The following is a 24830-nucleotide window of genomic DNA, read 5'->3' as shown; positions in this document are numbered from 1 at the left end:
GGGATAGTAGTTCAAGATTGCAGAGCTCATCTATTCTTTCCGGCAACTGAGGTCTAGTTAATGCTCCACAGTACTGAAACAGACCTTGGCTTACTATCTACAAGAAGTCACTTTAAAATCAAGTATAATTTAGAATTCAATCGTTTAAAAATACTGGATGAACTAATTTGATTGTTAAAATGGACACAGTTAAGGTATGTTTTATAACATGTCTTTTGTTTAGAAATACCTCTTGGAAGGTGGAAACTGTTTAATTTTTTTTCTCTCCCACTCCCAAATCTTTTCATAGGGATTATCTCAAGTGCTAGATTGAAAGTCAGTATTTTGGCCTGACCGATCTTAGAATCATAGAATCACAGGGTTAGAAGAGACCTCAGGAGATCTTTAGTCCGACCCGCTGCTCAAAGCAGGATGAGTCATCCCAGCCAGGGCTTAAAAACGTTGAGGGATGGAGAGTCGACCACCTCCCTGGGTAACCCTTTTGAGTGCTTCACAAACCTCCTAGTCAGTGCTTTTTTAGTTTAAAAAAATAAAAAAAAGGGGGGGTAGGAGAGGGAGCTGGTACATATCTGGCTCCTTGCCACCGCCTCCCAGCTAATCCTGCAGCTGGGGCTGCCGAGGTTACTGGCACAAAAACATCACTGCTCCTAGGGTGTGTCTACACGGGCACAAATCTTCAAAATAGCCATGCTAATGGCCTTTTCAGAGGTTACTAATGAGGCACTGAATTGAATATTCAGCACCTCATTAACATTAGGATGCTTTCGGCCGCGGCGCTTTGAAAGTGCACGGCTTGGCGTGGCTACATGAGGGTCCTTTTCAAAAGGACCCCACACCTTTCGAAATCCCCTTATCCCGCTCACTGAATGGAATAAGGGGATTTCGAAAGGTTCAGATCCTTTCGAAAAGGACCCCCTATGTAGCCGCGCCGAGCCGAGCCGCGCGCTTTCAAAAACGGCGCTTTCAAAGCACCGCGGCCAGAAGTGTCCTAATGAATATTCAGTATAGCACCTCAGTAGTAATCTTCGAAATATGGCTCTTTCGAAGATTTGCGCCTGTGTAGACACAGCCCTAGTGAAATAGTTTTTCCCAATATCTGACCTAGACCCCCATTCTCCCCACCCTATGGAAACTTGAGTCCATTACTCCTCGTTCTGTCTACCACTGAGAACAGTCTCTGTACACCCTCTTTGGAACCCCCTTCAGGCAGTTGGAGGCTGCTAGCAAATTCCCCCTCATGCTTATCTTTTTTCCAGGAACACTTGGGAATGGAATTCTATTTAGAGCTTGTTTTGTTGCCCCCTGTCATATTGTCATGGCACTAATATCAGAGACAGATCTGCATTCATTTATTTCTGCTGGTAATAAATCATACTTTTGTAGAATGATTTATACAAGAAAAAATTAAAACGCCTCCTTGAAGGCTGTTCTCTTTGATTACATTTGCTTTGTAACTATGGACATCTAAAAGATAGGATTCTACTCTATATTTCAGCACCTGTTCTGTTCTGTAGGATTGCACTTGGAATAGTTCAGGGAAGCATGAAGAAGGAAAATGAATTTGAAATTGCCATGTGGGGTCTGTGGATAGCTTAAACCTGGGATTTAACTAAAGACATTTCAGAAATAATAGTATATCAGAAGCCCATGTAACATTATGTTTTGAAAGACTGTAAAAATGAAAACATTTTAGTTATTAAATAAAGTCTGCATTAGTAGAAAAATCTTCAGAGTTCTAAAAGCATTTTACAAAGATTGAAGTTCACGCCACCACTGTGGAAATATATAAATATTGTTACACACCTCTTACCCTCTGTGTCTGTTTCTCTTTGTGTAAGTGTCTTGCTTATGATCTACAGCAAACTCATGGTTTCATTAGGAGTGGAATATTCAGGGTGTCATCATATATTGTAACCACAGCTGCTGTTACTGCTTTAAATAATTGAGGCAAAAATACTCAATTTTTTTAAACTAACTCACTAAGTGTCTACTAACATTTTAATCTGACTTTTTTTAAAAAATCTCCCAGGAAAGAATGTTTTTAAAGTAAAATACTTCAGTGAATCAAAGGAAAAGCAACTCTTGGCCTAGATCAGTGAGTGAAATGGATTTCGCCCCCTTCTGATTTCGCTCAAGTTGTGCTTATATCAGAATTCTTTGTTATGAAGAATTTAGTAGCCAGAAGGGAGAAAATCTCCTGTAGTAGCAGATAATAAACCATTCTTAGTTGTGTTTACCAGGTGCCTGCACCATCCTAGAAAATGCAAGACTAGAGCTGTCATGGCAATGTTGAGCCACTTGAGACCTGATGATTCATTCTTCCTGCCACATGAACCCTTATTGTTTAGTTAATGAGCACTTAGTTGAATTTTAGATGCCTGGAAACATTAAAAAGGCTGCAAGGCATGTCTGCGTACCATAAGTATTAGAAGGAAAATCTGTTTCATATAACCATTTACAGCAAAATATTGTGAGGCTTTGGAATCTTCTAAATGCTTGCCCGATTTTAAGATGTCTAATACGTGGTTATGTTTTGTTTTATCACATGAGTTGGTGTGATTTGTGGTTAACATTAAGTCCAGTTTATTTCCTTCTTGTTGGAATATTTTTTCTACCGTCTTATGTCACTTGAACATTTTCTTCTTTATTCTATTTTGTACTGCTGTGTCACTTTTCCAGCACTTTAATTTTTCCTCCTTTTGGGATTAACATTTCTCAAGTCTCTCATTCCCCACTCAAACCCCCTCTTTTCCTTATAAACATTAGAAAGGCACCAGGACACTTCCTTTCACTGTTATGATAGCGGGTGATGCTCCTTAGAGAGTAGTAACAGAACATCTCATGTTCCAGACCCTTACTTCATTCACTGTTGATGTCCAGATTACAGAGCTGCAGTATCCATGGGTAGCATTTCATTTTCCAGTGCAACTTTAAGGGATTGAAATAGGGCTAGGGAAAGATAGACGAGTCATCAGGTCTGAACCTCTGCATTTTACAAGTCTGTTCCCCATTACTTGGGTTTTCCTCAATCTGTTTTTCAGTCTCTGCAGTGATAACTCAGCTGCCTCCTTTTAGAATACAGTTGTTTTTCACGTTGTGAATTTTTTCCCCTAATGACAAGCTACATGGATCATTCCTTGTCTGCAGATAACTTCATCTTCTCCTACCTACTGGCATTTGGACTAGCAATATTTTAATGAGCTGGGCGTGACTATGAAGTTAGTCTGATACTACTTTTATCTAAAAGCTTTCTTGATAATATTTTAAAGATTTAATGGGGAAGGAAGTACAGTAGAGTAGATACAGCTGAAGGCTCTTCTGGGTTCTGTTTGTTTCTCTCCTACCATTAAAAATTAAAATAAGTGCTGTTTGGTCTTCTCACAATTAGTATGACCCAAAAGCTTTTAAATTAATGCCAAAGAAAAAGAAAGTTACAAAAAAAAAAAAGACATGGTTGCTCTGTAGCAGCTGGGAACCTGTAATATAAAAATATGGCTTAACTTGCAGACATATTGCAACTGCCCTATTGATTAAAATCTACAAATAGGATTACTTGAGCTACGTCTGGGGCGAAATATGGCAAGTGCTTATCAGTGCACTGCATTGCTACACAACAGTTTAAGATGAGAAGGGCCTGCCATATGCAGTTGAAAGTGCAGGGGTAATTTAAGTCGGCAGAATGTAACTAATCCAATTGTGTTTTTGATCAGGACACCATGATAGTGTACATCTCTGTGTTATGGGAGAGTCTAATTTATTTGTTGTTTTTCTTCAGCCCTGTTACATTGTAAATACTTTTGTTCAGTTGCAGAATGAGGAGGAGCCTGGAGAGACTGAACACATTGTGAACGATGCCCCTCCACCATACAGCAGCATTTCTGGGGAGAATGCAGGTAAACTGAGCAGCAAGGAAATAAATGTTGTGTGTTTTCTTCATATTTTTTTTGCCATTCCTTTAGTTTTCTTTTGATACAATGTGTTCACTGATATCTGGCATTGCAGATGGGACTTGATTTGAAGAGATTATGGTTATTTGTGGTTTGAAAGAAAATATGCTTTGGTAGCAATCTCTTTACACCATCTCTGTAGGGTGACCACATTGCCCAAGGGCAAATGTGGGACACTGGCCTCTGGGACAGGAGGCATCTGCAATGGGGCTGCTGTACCACAGTGAGGCACCAGGGATGGGGGCTTTGCAGCCTTCCAGTGCAGGGGGAGAAGGGGATGGGGCCTCTGCAACCTTCTGGCAGGAGGCACTGAGAATACAGGCTTCACAGCCTCCCAGTGGTGGGAGGAGTAGGGAACAGGGCAGCCACCCCATGGAGGAGCTTTCCTACAATAGGAGCTGACTCCTTGAGGTGTGAGATACAGGGAAACAAGGCAGCTGCCCCAGGGAGGGGCTCCCTGACAGCAGGAGCTGCCTCCCCTAGGCATGGGGCATCAGGGAACGAGGTGGCTGTACCATGGTGGAGATCACTGGCAGCGAGGGCTGCAGGCATGGAATCCAGGGGAATGGGGCAGCTGCCCCACAGAGGTGCTCCCTAGCAACAGAAGCAGCCATAGGGCTCTGGGGAGCTGGGCTGCTGCCCTGCAGTGGTGCTCCCCAGCAGCATAAGCTGCTTCCCTGAGATACTTGGTGCCAGGCAAGAGGAGCCTCAGAAAATATGGGACAGTTTGGCCATTTCCTCAGTAAAGTCAGGATGCCTGTGAGATGGCTAAAATAAAGGACTGTCACAGTAAAAATGGGATGGATCGTCACCTTTCTTCTCTATAAACTAATATTCAAGTTTCTTCTTTATTGCACTCTTACCTGAGAGAAGAAGGTGAAAATGGTAATGCTATGAGGTGTGATCTGTCTTTAATCGTCTGGTCTTTTGCTATTTCCAGAGAGGAATCTTTCCTGGTATCTTTTACTGTCCTTTCTCAAGGCTGTCTTGATGTTGAATTTTTGTCTTGTATATACAAATGCTTTTATGATGCAGTAGTTTAATAATGCTTGAATGCATTGCAATGTTTTAAATAGCCATCATTTGCAATTATAGAAAATAAAGTGGCTGGAATGGAAAGCTTAAAAGAGAACTCGACTCAGCTATAACATGGCTGTCGTCTTACTCTCTGATAATTAGACCAGATATTGAGTAGAAATAGACTTGTTAATAGGCTACACTTTTTTTTTTTCAGTAGCTTATCCTGTATGTGGTCTGTCACATCAGAACACATACTAGATAAAGCAAACATCTGTTTAAATTGAGGATATCAGAAAAATAAGAATAAATGCCTTGTTCAGCCCCATTTGATAAAATGTTGTCCCAAAACATGAATTTTGCACTTTTGTTCTAACAAATTGAAGCTTTTGATGTCTGCTCCTGGGAATAGTTTCCACAACTAGGGATTTGTCTGTGAGAATGCTGTTCCTCCAGTTCTCAAGTTCACATCTAGGGACCTAGTAAAAGCCAGTTGATGTCTGCTGTCATACCTGAGTGAAGTTATAAAGACAGTTTCTAATATAGACAAATACCAAATCAAGAGGATTGAGAGGGGACATAATAGTTTAAGTATATAAAGGGAGGAGGAGAAAAATTATTCCCCTTAGCCTCTAATTACAAGACAAGAAGCAATGGATTTAAATCATTGCAAGGGTGGTGTGATGCTTTGGGACCCCTGGGATGCCAACTGAGGTGCTTAAGAAACTACTGAGCCCTTTCTCTTAGTCATCCTGGACTCCCTTTTTACCTAGTTTTGCTGAGCCAGGCTCTTAAGCCTCCTTCAGCAAAGTACCCAGGGAGGAGTACATCTAGCTGCTGATGAACACACTGAGATAGGGTCTGGGAGGACCCCGTTTAATGGATTTACTAAAGAACCCAGCTGTTCACCTCCTTTGGAGTACAAAACCAAAGTTACATGAAGTTTGCTTCCTTCCTCAACATGAAGGAAGGTATGCACAGCCTCCTCCATCCCAAATTAGAAACTACATAAACTGGGTTATGTATAAACTGGAGCTAAGTTTATTAATTTTGAAGAGGTGTACTTTAAGTGGTCAGAGTTAGCAAACAGAACGAAGTAGATTACTAAAACATAATACAAAGCACGCAATCGTAAATTAGATTAATTAAAAACCTGTTTGCAAAGGTAATTGCTCATCCTAGTTATCGTTTTTCGCAGAGTCCTTCACAAGTTAGGTAGCTTTTAAGCCTGGGTCCAGCAGTTCTTTCCTCGCTCTCACCCATTCACAATCATTTTGTTTCCAGATGTTTTCAACTATATCTTTGGGGTGTGGAGGCAAAGATAAAACAAGCTGAAAAAAAATCATTGTTTTGCTCCCACAACTTATGTGGAGTTCAGCAGTCCAAGATGCAGATGACTATTAGGTGAGCAGGTCACCTGACTCCATCGTCCGTGAGTCAGTAGTGTTATGGACTGTCCATCAGAAGGACAAACCTATTCACAGTCCATTAGTCTAGTTCAGGGGTGGGGAAACCTGGGACCTGCAGTCTAGATCCATTCCATGACTTGCCTGGATCTGGCCCTCGAGGCTGAGGACTTCCTCCCAAGCATCTGGCCTGCTGTGGGGTGGGGAGTGTGGAGTCCCGAGCCTCAGAAGCTGGAGTTAGGCAAGTCAGGACCGCTTCTGGCTCATGGCCTCTGCCTGGGTGGGGGAAGAAGTGGCTCTGTGCTTTGCTGCCACTGCTCCCTTCCCCTTTCCCTGGCAGAGTGCTGCCTGGAGGCGTTTCTCCCACCGCTCTGAGTGGCAAGAACTGTGGCCAATCAGAGCAGCAGGAGGTGGTGCCTGGGAGTGGTGGAGGACATGGAGTTACATGTGTCCCCTGGGTAGCTGCACCAAGTAAATGCTGCATGCCATCTTGCAGACCCTGCCCTTCCAGACTGTTCCTGCATGCCCCTCCTGCTCAGATCCCCCACCCTCAGCCTGCTAATGTACCCCTCTCCCACCCAGACTCCCCACCCTCATTTGGTTCCTTCACCCTACCTCCTGCCCACACCCCAAGCCCATGTCTTGGCAGCCTACTGCCACGCTGAACCCCTCATTTTTGGTTTTGCCCCAGAGCCTAGGGGAGGCCCACAAAATCTATGAGCCCTGTTTCCCCCCCACCCCCCCAGCTCTCGGGCTGGTGTGAAAGGGGAATGAGGGGAGGGTTGTTTTTCTCTGTCAGGGGACCACATCAGTGAGGTGAGGTTTTTTCCCTTCTCTCTTGTGTGGCCCCTTGATGATTTTTCCATGATTCAGATGCCCCTGACACACACAATGTTCTGTACTCATAGTCCCTGAAATGTCAGCAGTGGCGGTGATCTAAAGCAGTAAATATGAAACACAGATATGCAGGTCAATATTCTTAACCTCTAATACAAACATAATATATGCACACAAATGGGATAATCATATTCAGGAAATGATAACCTTTCCAATGATACCTAATGTGAGCCATCTTACATATGACATCTATTATGTCATATTCATATCATATTTTCATAAAGCGTATAGAATGCCACATCACAGATGGTTTAGGTTAGACTTTAGGAAAGACGTCCTAACTGTCAAGATGGTTAAGCATTGGAATAAATTACCTAGGGAGGTGGTTTATCCTGCTCTCAAAAACCTGCGTTGATGGAAATTCCACAAGTCTAATACTTAGTCCTGCAGTGAGTTCAGGATTAAATGACCTCTCGAGGCCCCTTCCAGTCCTATGATTCTATCAGTTACAGCTTTCTAGACACTTAAAATTGGCATCTGGGAAAAGGTGTGTATGCAGCACAGAGGTAATGTGCGTGCACCAAAGCTATGTAGTCTGTGTGAAGGTTTGGACTGGCATTCATTTCATTACCCTCAATGTAGAGGTAATTATGATCATGGCCATGATAGTCTCGTAGTAAAAAAGGGAGTGGAGCTAGTTAAACCTTCTAAGGAGAATTCTTGTGAGGAACCACCTTTTTTGCATGATCATAATTGAATTGAAAGCCACTAATACTTTTCCAATGAACTATCACATTAATTCTGATCATAATTGTACTGTAGGTCTCAAATTAGTTTTAATGTTTCTTTATTATGGTGTGTAAATAGTTGTGGACGTGTGAGTTTATAGTCCTTCACCAAAGAACACATGGTAATTTTTACATTGTCGTCTTTGCTGGTTATAGAGCTGTTTATACTGGGAGTTGGAGGTATTTTACATCCTTCAATTCACCTAAACTCTCTCTTTGCAGCATATTTTGACTACAAAGACGAGTCAGGGTTTCCCAAACCCCCTTCTTACAATGTGGCCACATCACTGCCTAGCTACGATGAAGCGGAGAGAAGTAAGGCTGAAGCTACTATTCCCTTGGTTCCTGGAAGAGTAAGTTCACTTTGTGTGCTAAGGGTCCTTTTTTAGAATTTATACAGCTGAATTAACCTAAATAATTTGTCAGTCAAAATCTTGATTTTTTTTTTTCGCATTGTCTTGTCTCAGTTCTCTACAATTATTTTTTTGGGGGAAAAAAACCAAAATAAAAACCTTTTTCCTCTGTTCAGTTGTCATGATGTGAGGCTTCTCAGTAACACTAACGCGTATCATGAAGATTCATATGACCAGCTAATATAGGCTAATGTGTAGCCTCACTGGCTACAAATTAGTACTTCCCATCAGAAGATCTCAAAACATCCTGGAGTTTATACACTTTCATATACTTACATGCTGTGTGTACACTAGCATTCCTCTTTCAAAAGAAGCATGCAAATGAGGGAAATCAAAAATGCAAATGAGGCACAGATTTACATATGACACCTCATTTGCTTACTCTTTTGAAAGAGCTTCTTTTGTGTAGACACAGCTCTTTTGAAAGTAAACCCCATCTTCGAAAGAACCCTTCTTCCTGAAAAAAAATTATAGGAAGAAGGGTTCTTTCGAAGATGGGGCTTACTTTCAAAAGAGCCACATCTAGGGTGTGTCTACACTTGCATTCCTCTTTTGAAAGAGGCATGAAAGTGAGGTAAATCAGAAATGCAAATGTTATAAATTGCATATTCAGCACCTCATTTGCATATTCTAATTTCAGAAGAGCTTCTTTCGAAAGAAGAAAGCCAGTGTAGATGCTGCTCTTTCGAAAGTAAACCCATATTTGAAAGAATCTTTCTTCTTTCGAAAGAAGCTCTTTTGAAATTAGCATATGCAAATGAAGCACCAAATATGCAAAATTATGCCTCATTTGCATTTTTGATTTACCTTATTTGCATACCTCTTTCGAAAGAGGCATGCAAGTGTAGACACAGCCCTGCAGTGCTTTTCTTCTTTTGAAAGAAGCTCTTTCTAAAGAATATGCAAAGGAGTTGCCATATATGTAAATATGTGCCTTATTTGCATTTTTGATTTCCCTCATTTGCATGCCTCTTTCGAAAGAGGAGTGCAAGTGGGCTATGTCTATACTACCACACTACGTCGAAGTAGCCTATTTCGAAGTTAGGACATCGAAATAGGCTACTTCGACGCGTATCGTCTACACGTCCTCCAGGGCTGGTGCCATTGATGTTCAATGTCGAAGTAACAATGGAGAATATTGAAAGGAGCCGCCCTGGAAGGAAATGCGAAGTGTCCACACACACAAGCGTTCCCCGTCGAAATAAGGGGCCAGCAAAGCCCCAAGCTGTTCCCTTAAAGGGCCCCCCCAGACACACTTGCCCTGCACAGCACAAGATCCACAGAGCTGACAACTGGTCGCAGACCCTGTGCATGCAGCACGGACCCCCAGCTGCAGCAGCAGCAGCCAGAAGCCCTGGGCTAAGGGCTGCTGTACACGGTGACCATAAAGCCCTGCAGGGGCTGGACAGAATGTCTCTCAACCCCTCAGCTGATGGCCGCCATGGAGGACTCTGCAATTTCGAAGTAGCAAGATGTGGATCGTCTACACATGCCCTACTTTGATGTTGAATGTCGAAGTAGGGCGCTATTCCAGATGGGAATAGCGATTTCGACGTCTCACCGCCAAATGTCAATTTCAACGTCAAAATAGCACATGGTGCCTGTAGACGTGATGTGTGCTATTTTGACGTTGTGCTAGCTACTTCGAACTAGCTGGCTAGTGTAGATGCACCTGTGTAGATATAGCCTAAGTGTTATGAAATGGGAGTTGTCAAAACTTCGGAGGTCAGGGCTCATTTGTACACTCATCACACGGAGCATATCCTACCCACGGATCAAAATGTGATACCGACTTTTCAAGTTTTGTCCTATTTGAGTTCTTTACTGCTTTGTTTGAACTAGTTTTTCTGGTCTGTGAATAGTAAAATCTATTGTCTCTCGCAGAATATATTTTACCTTTTCTCTTCCTCCATTGCTATCTGCTCTCCTCCCTTGTCGATATCATTTGGCGGTAGTGCTACCAGCATCTGCTGTCTAATGTTAGTAGCTCTTCTCTCATAAGAGCCTGAGTCTCACTGGGACAGCATACAATGTTGTCTCAGTGAGGGACAATGTTAGAGAAAGACAAGAGATAAGTTGCATGGAAGGTATTGGAAATAACCTTATTTTTTCAGAGGGGGATGGGAAATCTAAAAGAGAGACTTTCACCAGACAGCTTGGGACATGAAATACTGACTTATCTTTAGCAGTTGTTCAGATAGAAGGGGTATGTGTGTCTTTTTTTAGATGCAGAAATATTGTTCTGTAGCAGCTTTTTCTTGAAGGTAAAAATATTTTGTACTCGTGAGGCGAGCTCTGCAAATGGAGAACCTTTTCCTGTATAATCTCATGGAAACTCATAACCTCAGGCTTGCTCTATGGCTTTGAGTGCATTGTACATGACCTCCCTTCAATGCTTTGTCTCTCCTCACTTTTAGGAGGATGACTTTGTGGCACGGGATGATTTTGATGATACTGATCAGCTGAGGATAGGAAATGATGGCATCTTCATGCTGACTTTCTTCAGTAAGTACAGAGGAGAGCCTTGAGCTTTTCCTCAGCCAAGACAGGAATAAGTTAACTTTTTTTATTGGTGTGCTGTGTAGCTGGAGAAAGTAGATAGGCCTGTATGAAATTCTGGGTTCGCTTCCTTCTCTAGAAAGAAGTTTGGCTTATGATCTACCAGTAAGACTCAACACATTAGTCTAAGGCTTTATGACAAACAAACCCACTCCTCACCTCTTTTCACTAAAGTGTGTTTCCCAGTATCTGTTTGTTGCTTCCTGTATACCCCATTAATAACATATTGTGAAGATCTGTTCACTTCCACCAGGCAGTGACTAGAATGTGGAGATACACCTACTTGTTCACAAAATCAGCTCTTGCCTTGTATCTCCCATAATGTAACCCAAAATTTCTAGGAGGGCAGGGGTGAGGAACCTTGTCTTGATCCAGCCTGCAGGTTTCAGTGCTCAGCCCCCTCCTCATTCCACCCTCCAACACCTGTCTGATGTCCGGGCTGGTGCTGGCTCTCCAGCCATCTGGAGGGCACAAGTCTGCAGTGCTAATTCTGGCTCACTGATGCGGGGGTACAGGGACCCTGAGCCTTGGTGATGGGGGGCTTATCAAGGCAAGTTGGGGCTGGATCCAGTCCATAGACTCTGGCAGTGGGAGAAGGCAGCTCGGCATGCTTCAGGGGGTGCTTCCCAGCAGCACATGGAACCACCTGTGCTCACCCAGGAACTGTGCCACGTAGGCACCCCAGTTCCCTGCCCCCTCACAACACTCCTGTTTTCTGCTTCCTGTCAGACCCCCCCACTTCCCTCAGCTTGCTCCTGTACCCTATCACTGCCCAGATCCTGCATCCCCAATCCCAGATTACTTCCTGGTAGCCCCCTCTCGCACACTGAACCCCTCTTTTTTTGGCTTTGACCCAGAGCCTGGGTGGGCCCCACAAAATCTTTCTAGTCACATCCCCCCCCAGAAGAGTTAATCTGGCCCAAGGTTAAGTCCTGAGTCCTATAATGTCCCCTATGGCTGAAGCTTGAAGGGAGTGAAGTGTCTTTTTTCCTCCACTGATTGTCAGTTGGGGCCACATCTGTGAGGGTTGGGGGCGTTATTGTCAATTGTTATCTGATTTTTCTGTGGGTCAGTGACCCCCGACCCCCAAAAAGGTTTCCCATCTCTGTTGAAGGGCAATAGCACTGGAGACATCTGCAAAATCTCAGTGCCACTCCATAATATACCACAAGAGGGTGCTAAAGTACAGTAAATGCTGTGTCCCCCCTGCGGGGGCCCCCCCCCAAAAAAAAATGGCTGCGTAAACTGAACAGATGATCAGCTGTTCCAAGGCTGTCTATCTTAATAGTATGCGGCTGACCATGCCACTGAGAGATTCTAAAACATCTCTGCTCTTTTCTGAAAACTAGTTACTTACCTGGTTAAGTTAAACTCCCTGGGCTCTCTGTTTATACTTACGTTTTTGGACAAACCACGGTCTGAAATCTTAAAAATTTTGGTTGGTAATGGATTAACATCAAAAGTGAAATAAGTCTAAGTGATTTAGGAATGGGCTAGCAGCATTTGTCTCAGCATTCATATGTGTGATGAGCATGAAAGCATGGGAAATTTAGCAGAGCTAAATTGTCTTGAAGTTTGCTGTTCGTCTGAGTTAAAGGGGTTAGAATGCCAGGTATCATGGCTCTGGACACGCAGAAGATCAGATACTAAATCTTGGTTTGTCTGCTGTTCATAAACCTTCACTGTTGTCAACAAGGGAAGAGAGAAGGAAACACTCATTTCACTTGCAACAACTTGTATGAATGAATGTTCTACTCTGGGGACTGGATTTTGGAATAAGCAGTTTCTTCTGGGAACTGAGGATGTCCTGGGCCTGAGTTTGTTTTTTACCTGAAGTGTTATAGCAGTAAGTTTTCAGCAGGATTAGCAAATTCAGACAATGTGACTGAGGTGCAACACAAGTACTGGTGTGGATCCTCTTGTGTCTAAAACCATCAAACGTGATCAGGCTTTATGTGCTTTTTGGAATCAGGAGAGTGGTCACAGCAACATGGAATGATTAGGACCCATTGAAGGTGCCATTACCTAGCCGTTTGGTCACGTCATGGCAGTTAGCCACCTGAAATCTCAGAAAAACTTCCCACCTGCAACAAAGCCACTCAAAAATCCGTGATGGCAACACGTTTGAAAATGTGGTGTGCACAGCTCCAAGTAGTTGACAAAGATATCAGACAGTATGCAGACATTGCTAATTGTTGTCTGACATGCACAGAGAAGGAGTGATTAGCCTGGAGAAGGTTAAATCAGCTCTGCATGATAGTGAGGAGGTCTGAAGTCTGTATGTGGAAGAGAGGGGTATGCTAGTGACTCACACACAATGGAACACATGTTGGTTTGGAGGGCTGCATGTGCTCACCACTAGAAAAACCTGTCTGTGGAAGGACACGAGACAAAGATGAATTAAAATTTGAAAAAGGTGTTTAGTAGATGGGTAAATTCCAAGGCCATAAAGCACCAATATGAGCATCTAGAGTGAGCTCCTCTAAGTAATACAACTTCTCCAAAATAATTCCTAGACTAGATCTTTTACAAAAATACCCAATTCTTAATTTAAAACTTGTCAGTGATGGAAAAAATCACCATAGCCTGAGTTAAGTTGTTCCCATAGTTAACTAATCTCATTTTTAAAAACAAGTTCTTTATTTCCAGTCTGAACTTCAGTTTCCAGTCATTTTGACTTACTTCTTTCCCTTTACTTTCTCAGTGGCTTTCCTCTTCAACTGGATTGGATTTTTCTTGTCCTTCTGTCTGACCACCTCAGCTGCAGGACGATACGGGGCCATTTCAGGGTTTGGTCTGTCTCTCATTAAATGGATCCTGATTGTCAGGGTAAGTTAATGCAAAATTTTGCTTTAAAAAGGGAAGCCCAGACAAAGATAAAGCCTCTGTGTATTTGCTACCTTGCTTAAAATAATTGGCTAATCTCAGTTCACAATTAAACATTTTTTGTGTCCTGCAAAATATGCATCTGCACAAAGCCTGAGTAACTGGGCTTTGTACTGTGCACTAAGCAGAGGTTTTGGAAGGGAGAGGAATTCTGTCCTTTCTTATCCCACGAGCAAGATATATTGCATCCGTGGCTAATGCTCCAACCCACTTGAGCAGCTGCTGCCACACTACACTCACTGATGGGATCACTCAGTCTGACGGTTTAGCTTCCACAACGATCTCTATTCCCTGATTTGTTTAGGGCAGTGTGGAGTTAACCTCCACAGTATTCAGGGGATGGGCTCCCTTAGCCTTTCTATTTGGCTGCCTCCCTTAGACAACCCACAGTGGGGCTAATGAGAAACTTCATGCTGACTCTTTCTTCTTACTTGAGTGTGGGGCTTGAAATGACTTCTCTGTGGATCAGTGACCCCTAACTGAAAAGAATTCCTCACCTCTGGTTTAGAGGTTGAAGAGAGTGGATTACTGTCAGATGTTGGGCTGGTCCTTGTTGTAGTGAATGAGAGTTATGTGCCAGAGAAGTACTGTATTTTTATAAGTGTCTCTTACTGGTAAAACAGTTGGTGTAATATGTAGCTCTATGTTAAGCAATGTTGGCTTGGTAAAATGCCTGGTTACTCCAAATATTTTATTCTTGAAGTATTTAAAAAAAAAAGAAACTCTTTGTGAATATAAGGAAAATCAAGAAAGCATTAGTGAATGGGGAAAGAAATAAAATAAAAAAAACTTTGTGAAAATGTCACACCAATTTCTGTCCAAGCAAATGTATGTGTAGTCTGTGAAACGCCAATGACTAGAAAAATAGCAAGCAGATATGCAAGGGAAGCCAGTATTTTAAAATAAATACATTAAAGAATTGGCTCTCAAGACTAGAAGGAAAGGGATTCAGAGTTAAGACCATCTATTTATCCTTTATCCTTTTGTGCTAGACCTCAGATCTTGCAAAAATGACATCTAGTGAGATAACTGTCTCCATTGTACCATGGTAGGTACTACAGGCGTCTTGTGCAGAAGACGTAAGTGCCATTTCCTGAGATAATAAGAAAATGAAGTGAGACACTGGCAGCCTTAACTGTGAATTTGATTTCAACCTTAATGTCTAGTTTTTCTAACTTATCTATCTTCTGATTTAAACTTAAAAAAAAACAAAACAAAAAATCAATTTAAAAATCTACCACTGACAACATAATTTGAGTCTATAATTATGTCAGCATCAAGGAAGCGGGAGTGGGCCCAGAAAGTATCAAGTGTTGTAATTTCTGTTTCTTTTTTTAGTTTTCAACCTATTTCCCTGGTTACTTTGATGGTCAGTACTGGCTCTGGTGGGTTTTCCTTGTATTAGGTAAGTCCTTATGACATTTCAAGTTATACAAAAAGTGACTTTTAGAGATGTTTTTTTTGTTACCAGACTTTTAAAGCTATAATGCCAAAATGTTAATCTTTTTTTGAAAAAGTTTATTCTGGCAGCGAATATCTTCTAGATTTATGTGTGCATTTAAATTCCTGTGCTATCATCTGAAAATGAAGGAGCAAAAGCATGCAAATCATCTGGCCAAAAGAGATGATGAACATCAGATCAGCACTTTCTCACACTGACAGTAGTACCTTCTGGAGTTCAATCACTAGACTGTGGCTTACAGAAAAAACTCTTCTACTCAAGTGAATAAAATGCAAATAGTAGAGGATATGGAACAAATCAGTCTGTCAGACAATCTTGGGATGTTGTGTGGACTGGTATTCCCTTTGAGAAACACTGATTATCTAAAAATATGTAGATGACCACCTTCGCTGCACCAAAAGCGTTAATCTAGGTATCAAGTGATACTTAACTTTGCAGTTTCAATCCGTAATGCATGTCAGTGTTCCATATATGCCTCCTGGAGTTATGGCCAGCTGATACCCAGCAATTCTGTTCAGCTGTAAATCTGTCTGTGTGGTGGAATAAAATTTATGGTACAATAAAACTGGTACAAGAGACCATCCTTCTTAAGCAGCTTCTTCCCTGAAAAGACCCCCCCCCCAAAGTCTCCCTGACATAGTCAGTACAATTCTGCTGCACCTTTTTGCAGTTGCTTTTGTTGATTCCTTTACCTAATTTTAAGAATCTTGGCATGTGCGAAGTTGATTGGATTAAGTAAAGGTATTCTGCCATCTAGTGGCAATTTAATTTGTTGCATACAAAGGAGGTAAGTTTTTCTGATGCTCTCAAACACTGGAAATATTGATGAACTAAGGTTCCTGCAATGATAGAAGAAAAAAATCATTGTAATAACATTGAAAGTACCTCATTGTAGTTTGTCATGTTAGGAAAATGAGTAATAATTTTTCCCTTTAATCTTCTACTGAAATCTACCTCAAAGGTAATTTGATTCAGAAACTGTCTGGGTCTGTTCTTCCAATGCTGCACATGGTAAATAAGACAGTTGGACAGTTTTTGAGTTTCAGATTCAAAGACTTTCCTGGTGCTTAATCCTGCAAGCTCTTAACTCAGGCAAGAGCTCCCATCAAAAGTGGAATACTTGTGGGCTGGGGCTCTTAATTTGTACTATTTTAAAGTATCTTTATTGATAAATGTAGAAAAATATCACAACCAAGTGTGTATTAGTAGTAGTAATAATCTCTTTTTCTGTAACATTGGTAGTCCAGATATCTCAAATCGTAACACACAAAATGAACAGCAATGTTATCAGAGAAAACAGTATCCAGTCTTTAGTGACATAATCATAAATTACCAAGAAAATGACCGAATTTCATAAAGCTGTCATTTGTATGAGTTACTGTGTTTTTCTAGATGGTCTTGATCACTCAAACATTCATCCTGTTCAGTAATTAAGAGTTACTTAGCTGACTTCCAGATTTATAGAAGTAACTTCTTGGTAATTAAGTTCACCCTTAAAATACATTCTCCTGTTGTTGTTCATTAATACGGAAATCCAAAGTTCAAATACTGTATTGTAGTTCAGAAACAAGTCTATAGTCAGGTAAATGCCGTAACTGCTAAGAATCAGAGGCCTTCTCTGAAAGATATTTTGAGATGCACTGTCCTTTTCTAAATAGAGAAGAAAACAGTGGAAATTACATAGATTTTCTTTAACCTGAACAAATGTGATTTGCCCTCCTTAGGCTTTCTGTTGTTTCTCAGAGGATTTATCAATTATGCAAAAGTTCGGAAGATGCCAGATACATTTTCTACTCTTCCCAGGACCAGAGTTCTCTTCATTTACTAAAGGTAAATCTTACACACTTTTTTTTGGTTTTACTTTACTAGACAATTTCTTTAGGCTGGGTCTGCTCTGCTGTGTGTTCACCAGCCAAACCCAGTGTCTTGCACTTTATTTCCTGGTACCTTGCTATTATACATTCTTCTTTGTCCATGTTCACTATAACAGCACATCACGTGTCTAATTTGACTTGATGTAACGTGTCAAGTATCTATTCCAGAATTTGATTGAGCATTTTAAATACATTAGATTTCAACATTTGAAATACCAGAAGACATCTCTATTGCTTGGTACACTTGTGCATCCTGGATGATGTGGCTTTAAGAACTAGTAATGCACTTGAATTGAAACATATGGCACATCTTCACCATGAGTTAAGGTCATAAACCAAACCTGAGCAGTGGCCTGTAACAATGGTTTTGGCTTATATCCCAGAACCAGCAATTTATCTCTGTATTTTATATTGTTTTTTCTTTGTCAAGTTCTGGGAGAAACTCTGAAAGCCACTCCTAACTGCTACCAAAACAAAAAACCGTCCAGTAGCACTTTAAAGACTAACAAAATAACTTATTAGGTGAAGAGCTTTCATGGGACAGACCCAGTTCTTCAGATCATAGCCGTACTACTCCTCAATGCGTTTAACTAATTGTAGTACCTGAGTAAAGGTTTCTTTACCATCAAAAATTCACCCATTTTTGGGCAGCAATTACTGTGTTTTGGTGTTCTTCTCCTTAGCTAAAATCTTGATGGGACCTTGATGGAGGCTTATGTGTTTAATGCATTTCCGTCTTATAATAGATAATAGCTAGTATTGACTTCTGCTCTTTTGAGTCAAGAAAAATCCCTGTAAATAAGAGGTTGTTTCCTAGTTGATCAATGCAACATGATGCTCCAGCGTTCCCCAGGTGTCATTAAATTGTTTGGCCCTCAAAACCAAGGCTTTGTTTTCCTGTTCCTATGTCTCTTCACTAGGCCAAAAACCACATACTTTGCAAAAGGTTCTGCTTTATAAACTGAACCTGGAAACGCTATAAAAAGAAATTGCTGTGTGGAGGGTTGTTTCTTCAGGTTTTCCCTTCTTTGGGTTTGTGGTAAGCTCTGAACTCCTCTTAAAATCACATTGTTAGTGGTTGTACAACCACATATGTAATATTTGAATAGTAAAGTTGTTTCTGGTTCCAGCAACTCATGTTCTGCTTCTCTTGCTGGAACAAGTGACTTGATTTGCTTCTTTCCTGAAAGCAGTTCTTCATTTATTATGGGAACTGCTTGCTTTCTGGTAGCACAGACTTTGAGGCCTACTTTTTGAAATGCAGTTAGTGATTTTGTGCCTTCATTTTTGGGTGCCCAACGCGCAACACATCAAGGTGGTTTGTCTTTAGAAGTGTGGGTGCTCAGCGCTCTCTCAGTCAGGACTCTCTAAGATGTCTCAAGTTGGGCATCCAGAAACACTAGGCACTGACAAAAACTGAGGCCTTGATGTTTCCACGTGCCCTTATCTGCACTCCCTGTGACTTTTGATAAACCTGCAGTGTGAAATGTTGAGGAACACCACAGAACACTTCTGTTGTTACTGTAGCATCGTTTGATTTTTCCTGGTGTCAAGGAAGGGAAGACGCTATTTCACTATCTACCTCCTCACAAATTAAAAAATCTTGATTATATATCTAAAAATGACTTATGAAAGTTAGAGGTTACTTTCAATTAAAACGTGTTTCTAGTATCTAGAACAATAATGAGCACTGCATGGTGATGGTATCATTCTGTTGATTCTGTTACGGAGAAGTTCAGAGAGGGTTAGTCTTAACTTCATTCCGTATACCTGGAAGGGAGAGTGTGTATTTTAAAAATATTTGTGTTGGCATACACTAATTGTAGCTAGTAGCTGGAAGTCTGTCTTGTTTTCCTAAGTAATGAATTGAGACCCATATATATTAAAAGGAGATTCTTTAGGATAGCTGTTAGGGAGAATGAGAACACCACCATAATTAATGGGAAGATTAGATATGTCAGTTAAAAATTTGAAAGAACCAAATCAGAGTATTGTCTGCCCTTCAGAAGAAGGATGAGAATTTGATTCTTGTGAGAGTGTTGTCTGTTGAAACTGTTCCAATGCACAGTAGCTTGTTTTCAGTGATTCAGTTTGGCTTATTTGTCTTCATAGCATGGAGAACCTAACTTAAAAAAAAAATATATATGAAGGAGCCTAGAGTCCTTATCAGAATGTCTATGACCTTTTACTCCTCTTAGACTGAGAAATCTCTTGTATGGCAAAGCTCATGCTTGCTGTGGAGAAGAGTCAAATGGGTAATTTATAAAGTTGTTCATACCTACCTACTTATGCTAGCTGTGTGCCAGAGCAGATGGGTGTATTGATTACACAACAGTTGATTCAGTTGTTACAAGCATGTATATGCTGTAAGTGCTGAAATGTGTGTTCTCTCTGAAAGTCCTTTCAGTTTTTGTCCACACTGAATGCTGTGTGTGAGGTATACATTTTGAAGACAGAGAATATAAAAAATTTTATAAAGGGATTTTTGTGGCCCCAAAGCATTGGATTTTCAGGCCTGTGTTAAACCATATTTATATTTAAAATAAACTCTACAAAGTGCTGTTAGTGTTCTTGACAGTCTCATAATAGTGTAATAACAGTAACAACAACAGAAATCCATTCTGGATATAAACAAACAAATCAAATATTCACTCTCACCTATAGTCCCTGGAATGTGTCCTCCTCTCCCACTAAAAGTGCTGTCTTAAGGAGGACATAGAGGCTGACTTTTTTCCATAGCGATAATACTAAAGACTGTCTTGTGAAAGTCAGCTAGGAGGACTGCAATGCTTGATCTGTTCCCATCCACGTGCTATAGCTGCACATATCTCACTGGGGTTTCTACATCTGCTGTGTGCCTGTGGACCCCTGTCTGTCCCCATCCCCCACAGGCTTCTCGCACACTGCGGCACTGGAGCCCTGCACTTCCTTCTCTTCCTCCTCTTTCCCAGCACTCTGAGCATCATGAACAGCTGATTCACTCTCCATCCCTGTTCCTCACCCTCTCGCACAGCACTGAATTAGCTGTTTGCGGCTGTTCAAGCTCATGGGGGGAGTGAGGATGGAGCATGAACCAGCCACTCATGATGCTTCAGAAGTGCTGTTGGTGGGGAGGAGCAGGAAGTGCAGGGCTCCAGTGTCTGAGTGGCGCATGGGAGCGGGGGAGCAGACAGGAGGTCTGTGGGCTGCAGGTGGAATCCCAGTGGCCCTCTAAGATGAAGGTGAGGACCACTCACTTGTCTTGCTGCTCTGTGGTCTGTGTAGGTCCTTTGTAGGGCCAAACCATCAGCTCTTCTGCTTTCCCTCGTGTCACGGTCTTCTCCTTTTGAGAGAGCTGAATTAGCCAAAGGTGAGAAGTGTAATTTTAATTAGCTTGATTTTAAAATACCCTTGAAGTCTCTGAGAATAGATCGCTGTGAACAGTGCTGACTGCTGAAGAAAGGAAAATACTATTCTCAGTGGTGTTAGCTTGCAGTTCACTCTACCCTCATTCTAGCGCCATTGATGAGAGCCAGACACGCTGATCATAACAAAGAGGAGATATTATAAATACACTGGTTGTAGTAATACTGAAGGTAGGTGGGGAAAGAATTGCTAGCTAGACATTGGGAACCTGGTGAGGAAGTTGGTGTTGTGGTCTCGGTGTTTACTTTCCATTAAAGACCTGTTCCTTTTAGAGTTAGCGAATGTAAATTTGGTGATGGAATCAGGCATATCATAGCCTCCTCCAAATACGCCTGTAGTGATTGACCTTTTGAGGCAACAGAATGAGGAGAAGGTAGATTGGTTCCAAAACGTGGCTTCGGCTTTCAGAAGAGGCTCCAGGCTCATTGCTAGCAAGTGGCTTGTGAACTTGAGATGGGCATTTTGTGAGGGTATGCCTGTTACGACACCTAGGCTTGTAACTCGAGTTAACTTTTTATGCAAATAAGCCAACGGAATTGTTCTCGGCTAAAACTCTGTCCACTTTGAATGAATGAGAGAAGTGCACGGAACAGTCTGGAACCTGTCGTTGTTAGAAGGCTGGTGGTTGGATTAAGTTTTCTTAGGGACTGGGAATGGTGTTTTGTACAAGCCAAAAGTAGTAACAGTAAAATGAACCTAGCTGAAAGCTTGTCATGTGCTATTTTAAACACTGCATACTAATGGTTCATGTTATGTATCACTGCTGGAAATCTTCCTAGCATATGACTGCATGCAGTTGGCAGGGCAAATCGGTATCCAAACAGAAGATATGAACCACAATGTAGGTGAACTAGTTTTATGCTTGGTGCAAAAAATATCTCAGGCAGAGTAATCAGGTTAAAGAGTTTAGGAGGTGCGGCTTAATGTGCCCATATTAGGGCTCAGGGAAATCAAACCAAATGTGGGGTCAGACTCTGCTTTTCCATTATTCAAATACAGGTTAACTCTAGTGACTTGAGTGACATTATTGTGGATTTACACCAACATACCAAGTTCAGAATCCAGCCCACTGCCTTCCTTTTTTCTGTTGCTTTATGTCTAAGTGGGTTGCAAATAGGCTTAAAAGTACTATGTATACCATCGCTATAATCTTTTACCTATGGTCAGGTGCACGTTGTATGTCTTCCCACATCCTGCGCTCTTTGTGAACTACATCCTTCTCTTAACCAAAATAACAATCTAACTATAGTTTCAATATTCAATATCCTTCTCTGACAGATGTTTTCTGGCAAATGTCTTCCTGCGTTAATGAATTCTCCCTCAAGAAGTAACAGGACACCTGCAGGAAGTGAATCAAGACTCTGAACACAGAAGAAAAAATAATCACCTGCTTTAAAATAAACAAATAAAAGTACTGTTGAAAAGGAGAAACATTTTTCTTTTTGTTTCTAGGTGTAAAATTTTAATAGTTAATGCAGAATTCTGTAATCATTGAATCATTAGTGGGCTAATGTTTGAAAAAGCTATTACAGTCAAGTCTGTGATGTACTAATAATAATGCCTTATATAGTATTTGTAGTATAGCATGAACAACGCCCCTGTGGACAGTCGGGGGCAGTCTTGCTTTCTTTCATTCTCCATCTTAAGCATTATTCTAGAATCCATCATTTTAGTGTAAAATATGTATAATGCTGGCTATTTTGAAGGGGTGTTCTCAAAAGTTTAGAAAACTATTTTGTTATGGCTACATTTCAGCACATACCTATCAGCTGACAAATCTAAAACTCTGCTGTCTCTGTGCCTGAAAGTAAATTCAGTATGCACAATAGATTATTTGTGGTACAATTGGAACAAAGTATTTGAAGGTGGCACTAGCATTTTTTTTTATAAAGACTGTTCTAAATCTTGCAGTATATTTTACTTCCATACTGTCCACTGGACTATATAGGGTTTTTTGCAATATATGCTTGTAGTGTAAAACTCAAAGATGATAATGCAACTTTGTACAAAAAATTGATCTTGCAAAAAACAGTCATCATTCTTGTTGGCTTTGGGACTTTTGAGATGATCCCTAACATATCTCTAATTCTTGCTTTTATAATTTGTGTTAGCAGAAGCTCTGATGCATTATAAGTGTAGATGTAATGTGCACTTTTGTGCTTTCTGCCAAGTGTAATTCACTTTGGAGTTTTACTATGTTAAATCTGTAAATATAGCAGAACATTAATAAATGTCACTTAACGTAGCAATTTTTTCTGTAGGTTAGTGTTTAATTTAGAAAATGCACTTTATTGGAATCTGGTTATCAGCTGCCAATACCATCTATTTTATGTCTTGCAAAGCAGTGGAACTTTATTTTCTGTTAAGTTTTCTACACATCTGTTTCCTGAAATTCAAGGTCTTTATCCCTTTACACAAACAGTTTGCCTAGTCCTTCAGGTAATGTTCAAATTCTAGCTATCCATCTGGCAGTTTTGAAATGAGTGGTTATATGAACAATTTTGAATTGTTTTTGTTAATCTTGAATGTATAATTGTCTGTCATATGAGTTATTCATAGCCTTCATGATTATGCAGTTTTGATAAATGGGAGATTGAACTTATAAAGATCTATGTAGGTTGCATAGAGTTTTTTTTTTTTTTAAACAAGAATAAATGTACACATTTGTGGCAGGGAGAATTAAGTTTATCCTGAAAAATAAAATCTGCCTCCTTAGAGACTCTAAATCACATTTGCCCAAACTTGGTAGATTGGCCTGGTGTTCATTCTCTTGACATTTGGGCCTTATTTATTCTTGTATATTCAAAGAACTGGAATATTTGACATTGCTGTTTCCATTCATTTGGTGGCCAAAGACATGTCAGTCCCCTCTAGTGTTCAGTTACTGGTTAAAACGTCAATTCTGGTTAGTCTTTTAAAGGAATAATTACTTTGTTGGAAGGGCTGTGTAGAGACCTACCAGGGAATAGTATGTCAAAATGGAGGGATGGCTGGGTTTGGAGCCTCTGTAGTTTAATGGAGTTCACCCCAACTTCTCTAAATTCTGAGCTCAAATAAATGTATTTATTTAATTTATTTTTATGTCACCTAAAACATTTTTTACCACATGAGATGTGGGGCGGGGGAAAAGGCAGTTGTGTGATAAATTAAATTTACCACATACCTTTGGCCTCTTTCCCCTACCCTAGGATCATCAGACTAGGATTCCCAGTATTTTAAATTCCTGACCTAGTTCAAATAGCAGGCAGGTTTCTTTATATCAACCTCACATAGGCTACATTCAAGGAAAAATATATTTGTCTCCCCTTCACCTGTCTGCCCCCCCCCCACACCACCATCCCCAAAAGTTAATGTCTTAAGGCCTAAGATGGGCATTCACCTTTGTCCCAGTGACAGCTGTAATGCCCACCATCTCATGGCCTATGCACAATACATGGTGTATGGTGTTTATTTGTACATATTTGGGATGCTGTCTATAACTGATTCAGTAAAGCAGCCCTCCTAAACTCATAAGAGCTTTATATCACACTCTGTGTTTTCCTCTGTCTTTTTATTTAGATAAATTGATTTATCAGAGTATAATTTTATTAGCTTCAGTCATATTAAGCTTGCTTACTGGACTCAACGTTGATTTTCAGTAAGCCTTGGGATACTAGGGAAGTCCCAGAAGATTGGAAGATAGCTAATGCGTCAGTTTTTAAAAAATAGACAGGATGACCCAGGTAATTATCGGCCTGTCAGCTGGACATCAATCCTGGGCAAGATAATGGACTAATATTTCACTTGATAAAGAACTAAGGGGGGAGGACCAGGGACGAAGCAAGGGCAGTGAGGGACTTGGAGTGGAGGGGGGCTGAGGGAGGGCACGAGGATTATTTCCTCCTGGGGTGCTCCTGACCAGTTGCCACTGATAGGGACAAGTATTTAATAGTGGGCTGTTCACTCTGTCCAAGTTATAACACGATCCAATTGTCAGAAGTTGAAGATGGGTAAATTCAAGTTGGAAATAAAGGTGTAAATTTCTAACCTTGGGTGTAATTAACCATTGGAACAATTTGCTAGGGATCACTATGGATTCTCCATTGCTGTTGATTGGTTTTCAATCAAGAGTGGATGCTTTTCTGAAAGAAAATGCTCTAGGAATTATTCTGGGGAAGTTTGATGGCCAGTGCTATGCAGGAGGGCAGACCAGATGATCACAGTGACTCTCTAAACATGAGGAGGTTGTGTGGCACA

The 24830-nt window shown here is 40.9% G+C and overlaps 1 protein-coding gene across 1 annotated transcript in view; it reads left to right on the top strand.

The window, feature by feature from the left end:
• NDFIP1 (Nedd4 family interacting protein 1) overlaps positions 1-22839 on the top strand; it is a 34679-nt gene extending 11840 nt beyond the window's left edge. The window contains exons 2-8 of the mRNA XM_075009692.1: positions 3806-3893; positions 8218-8348; positions 10826-10913; positions 13672-13796; positions 15192-15258; positions 17040-17145; positions 21873-22839. Coding sequence (XP_074865793.1) covers positions 3806-3893; positions 8218-8348; positions 10826-10913; positions 13672-13796; positions 15192-15258; positions 17040-17143 — 603 coding nt within the window. The 3' untranslated portion in view covers positions 17144-17145; positions 21873-22839. The remainder of the gene's footprint in view (positions 1-3805; positions 3894-8217; positions 8349-10825; positions 10914-13671; positions 13797-15191; positions 15259-17039; positions 17146-21872) is intronic.
• Positions 22840-24830: the final 1991 nt, after the last annotated feature.

This window comes from Carettochelys insculpta, chromosome 15, assembly GCF_033958435.1.
Source record: "Carettochelys insculpta isolate YL-2023 chromosome 15, ASM3395843v1, whole genome shotgun sequence".
Classification (NCBI taxonomy): domain Eukaryota; kingdom Metazoa; phylum Chordata; order Testudines; family Carettochelyidae; genus Carettochelys; species Carettochelys insculpta.
Note: the sequence above shows the minus strand (reverse complement) of the source record. Positions and strands in the feature narration are given on the sequence as shown.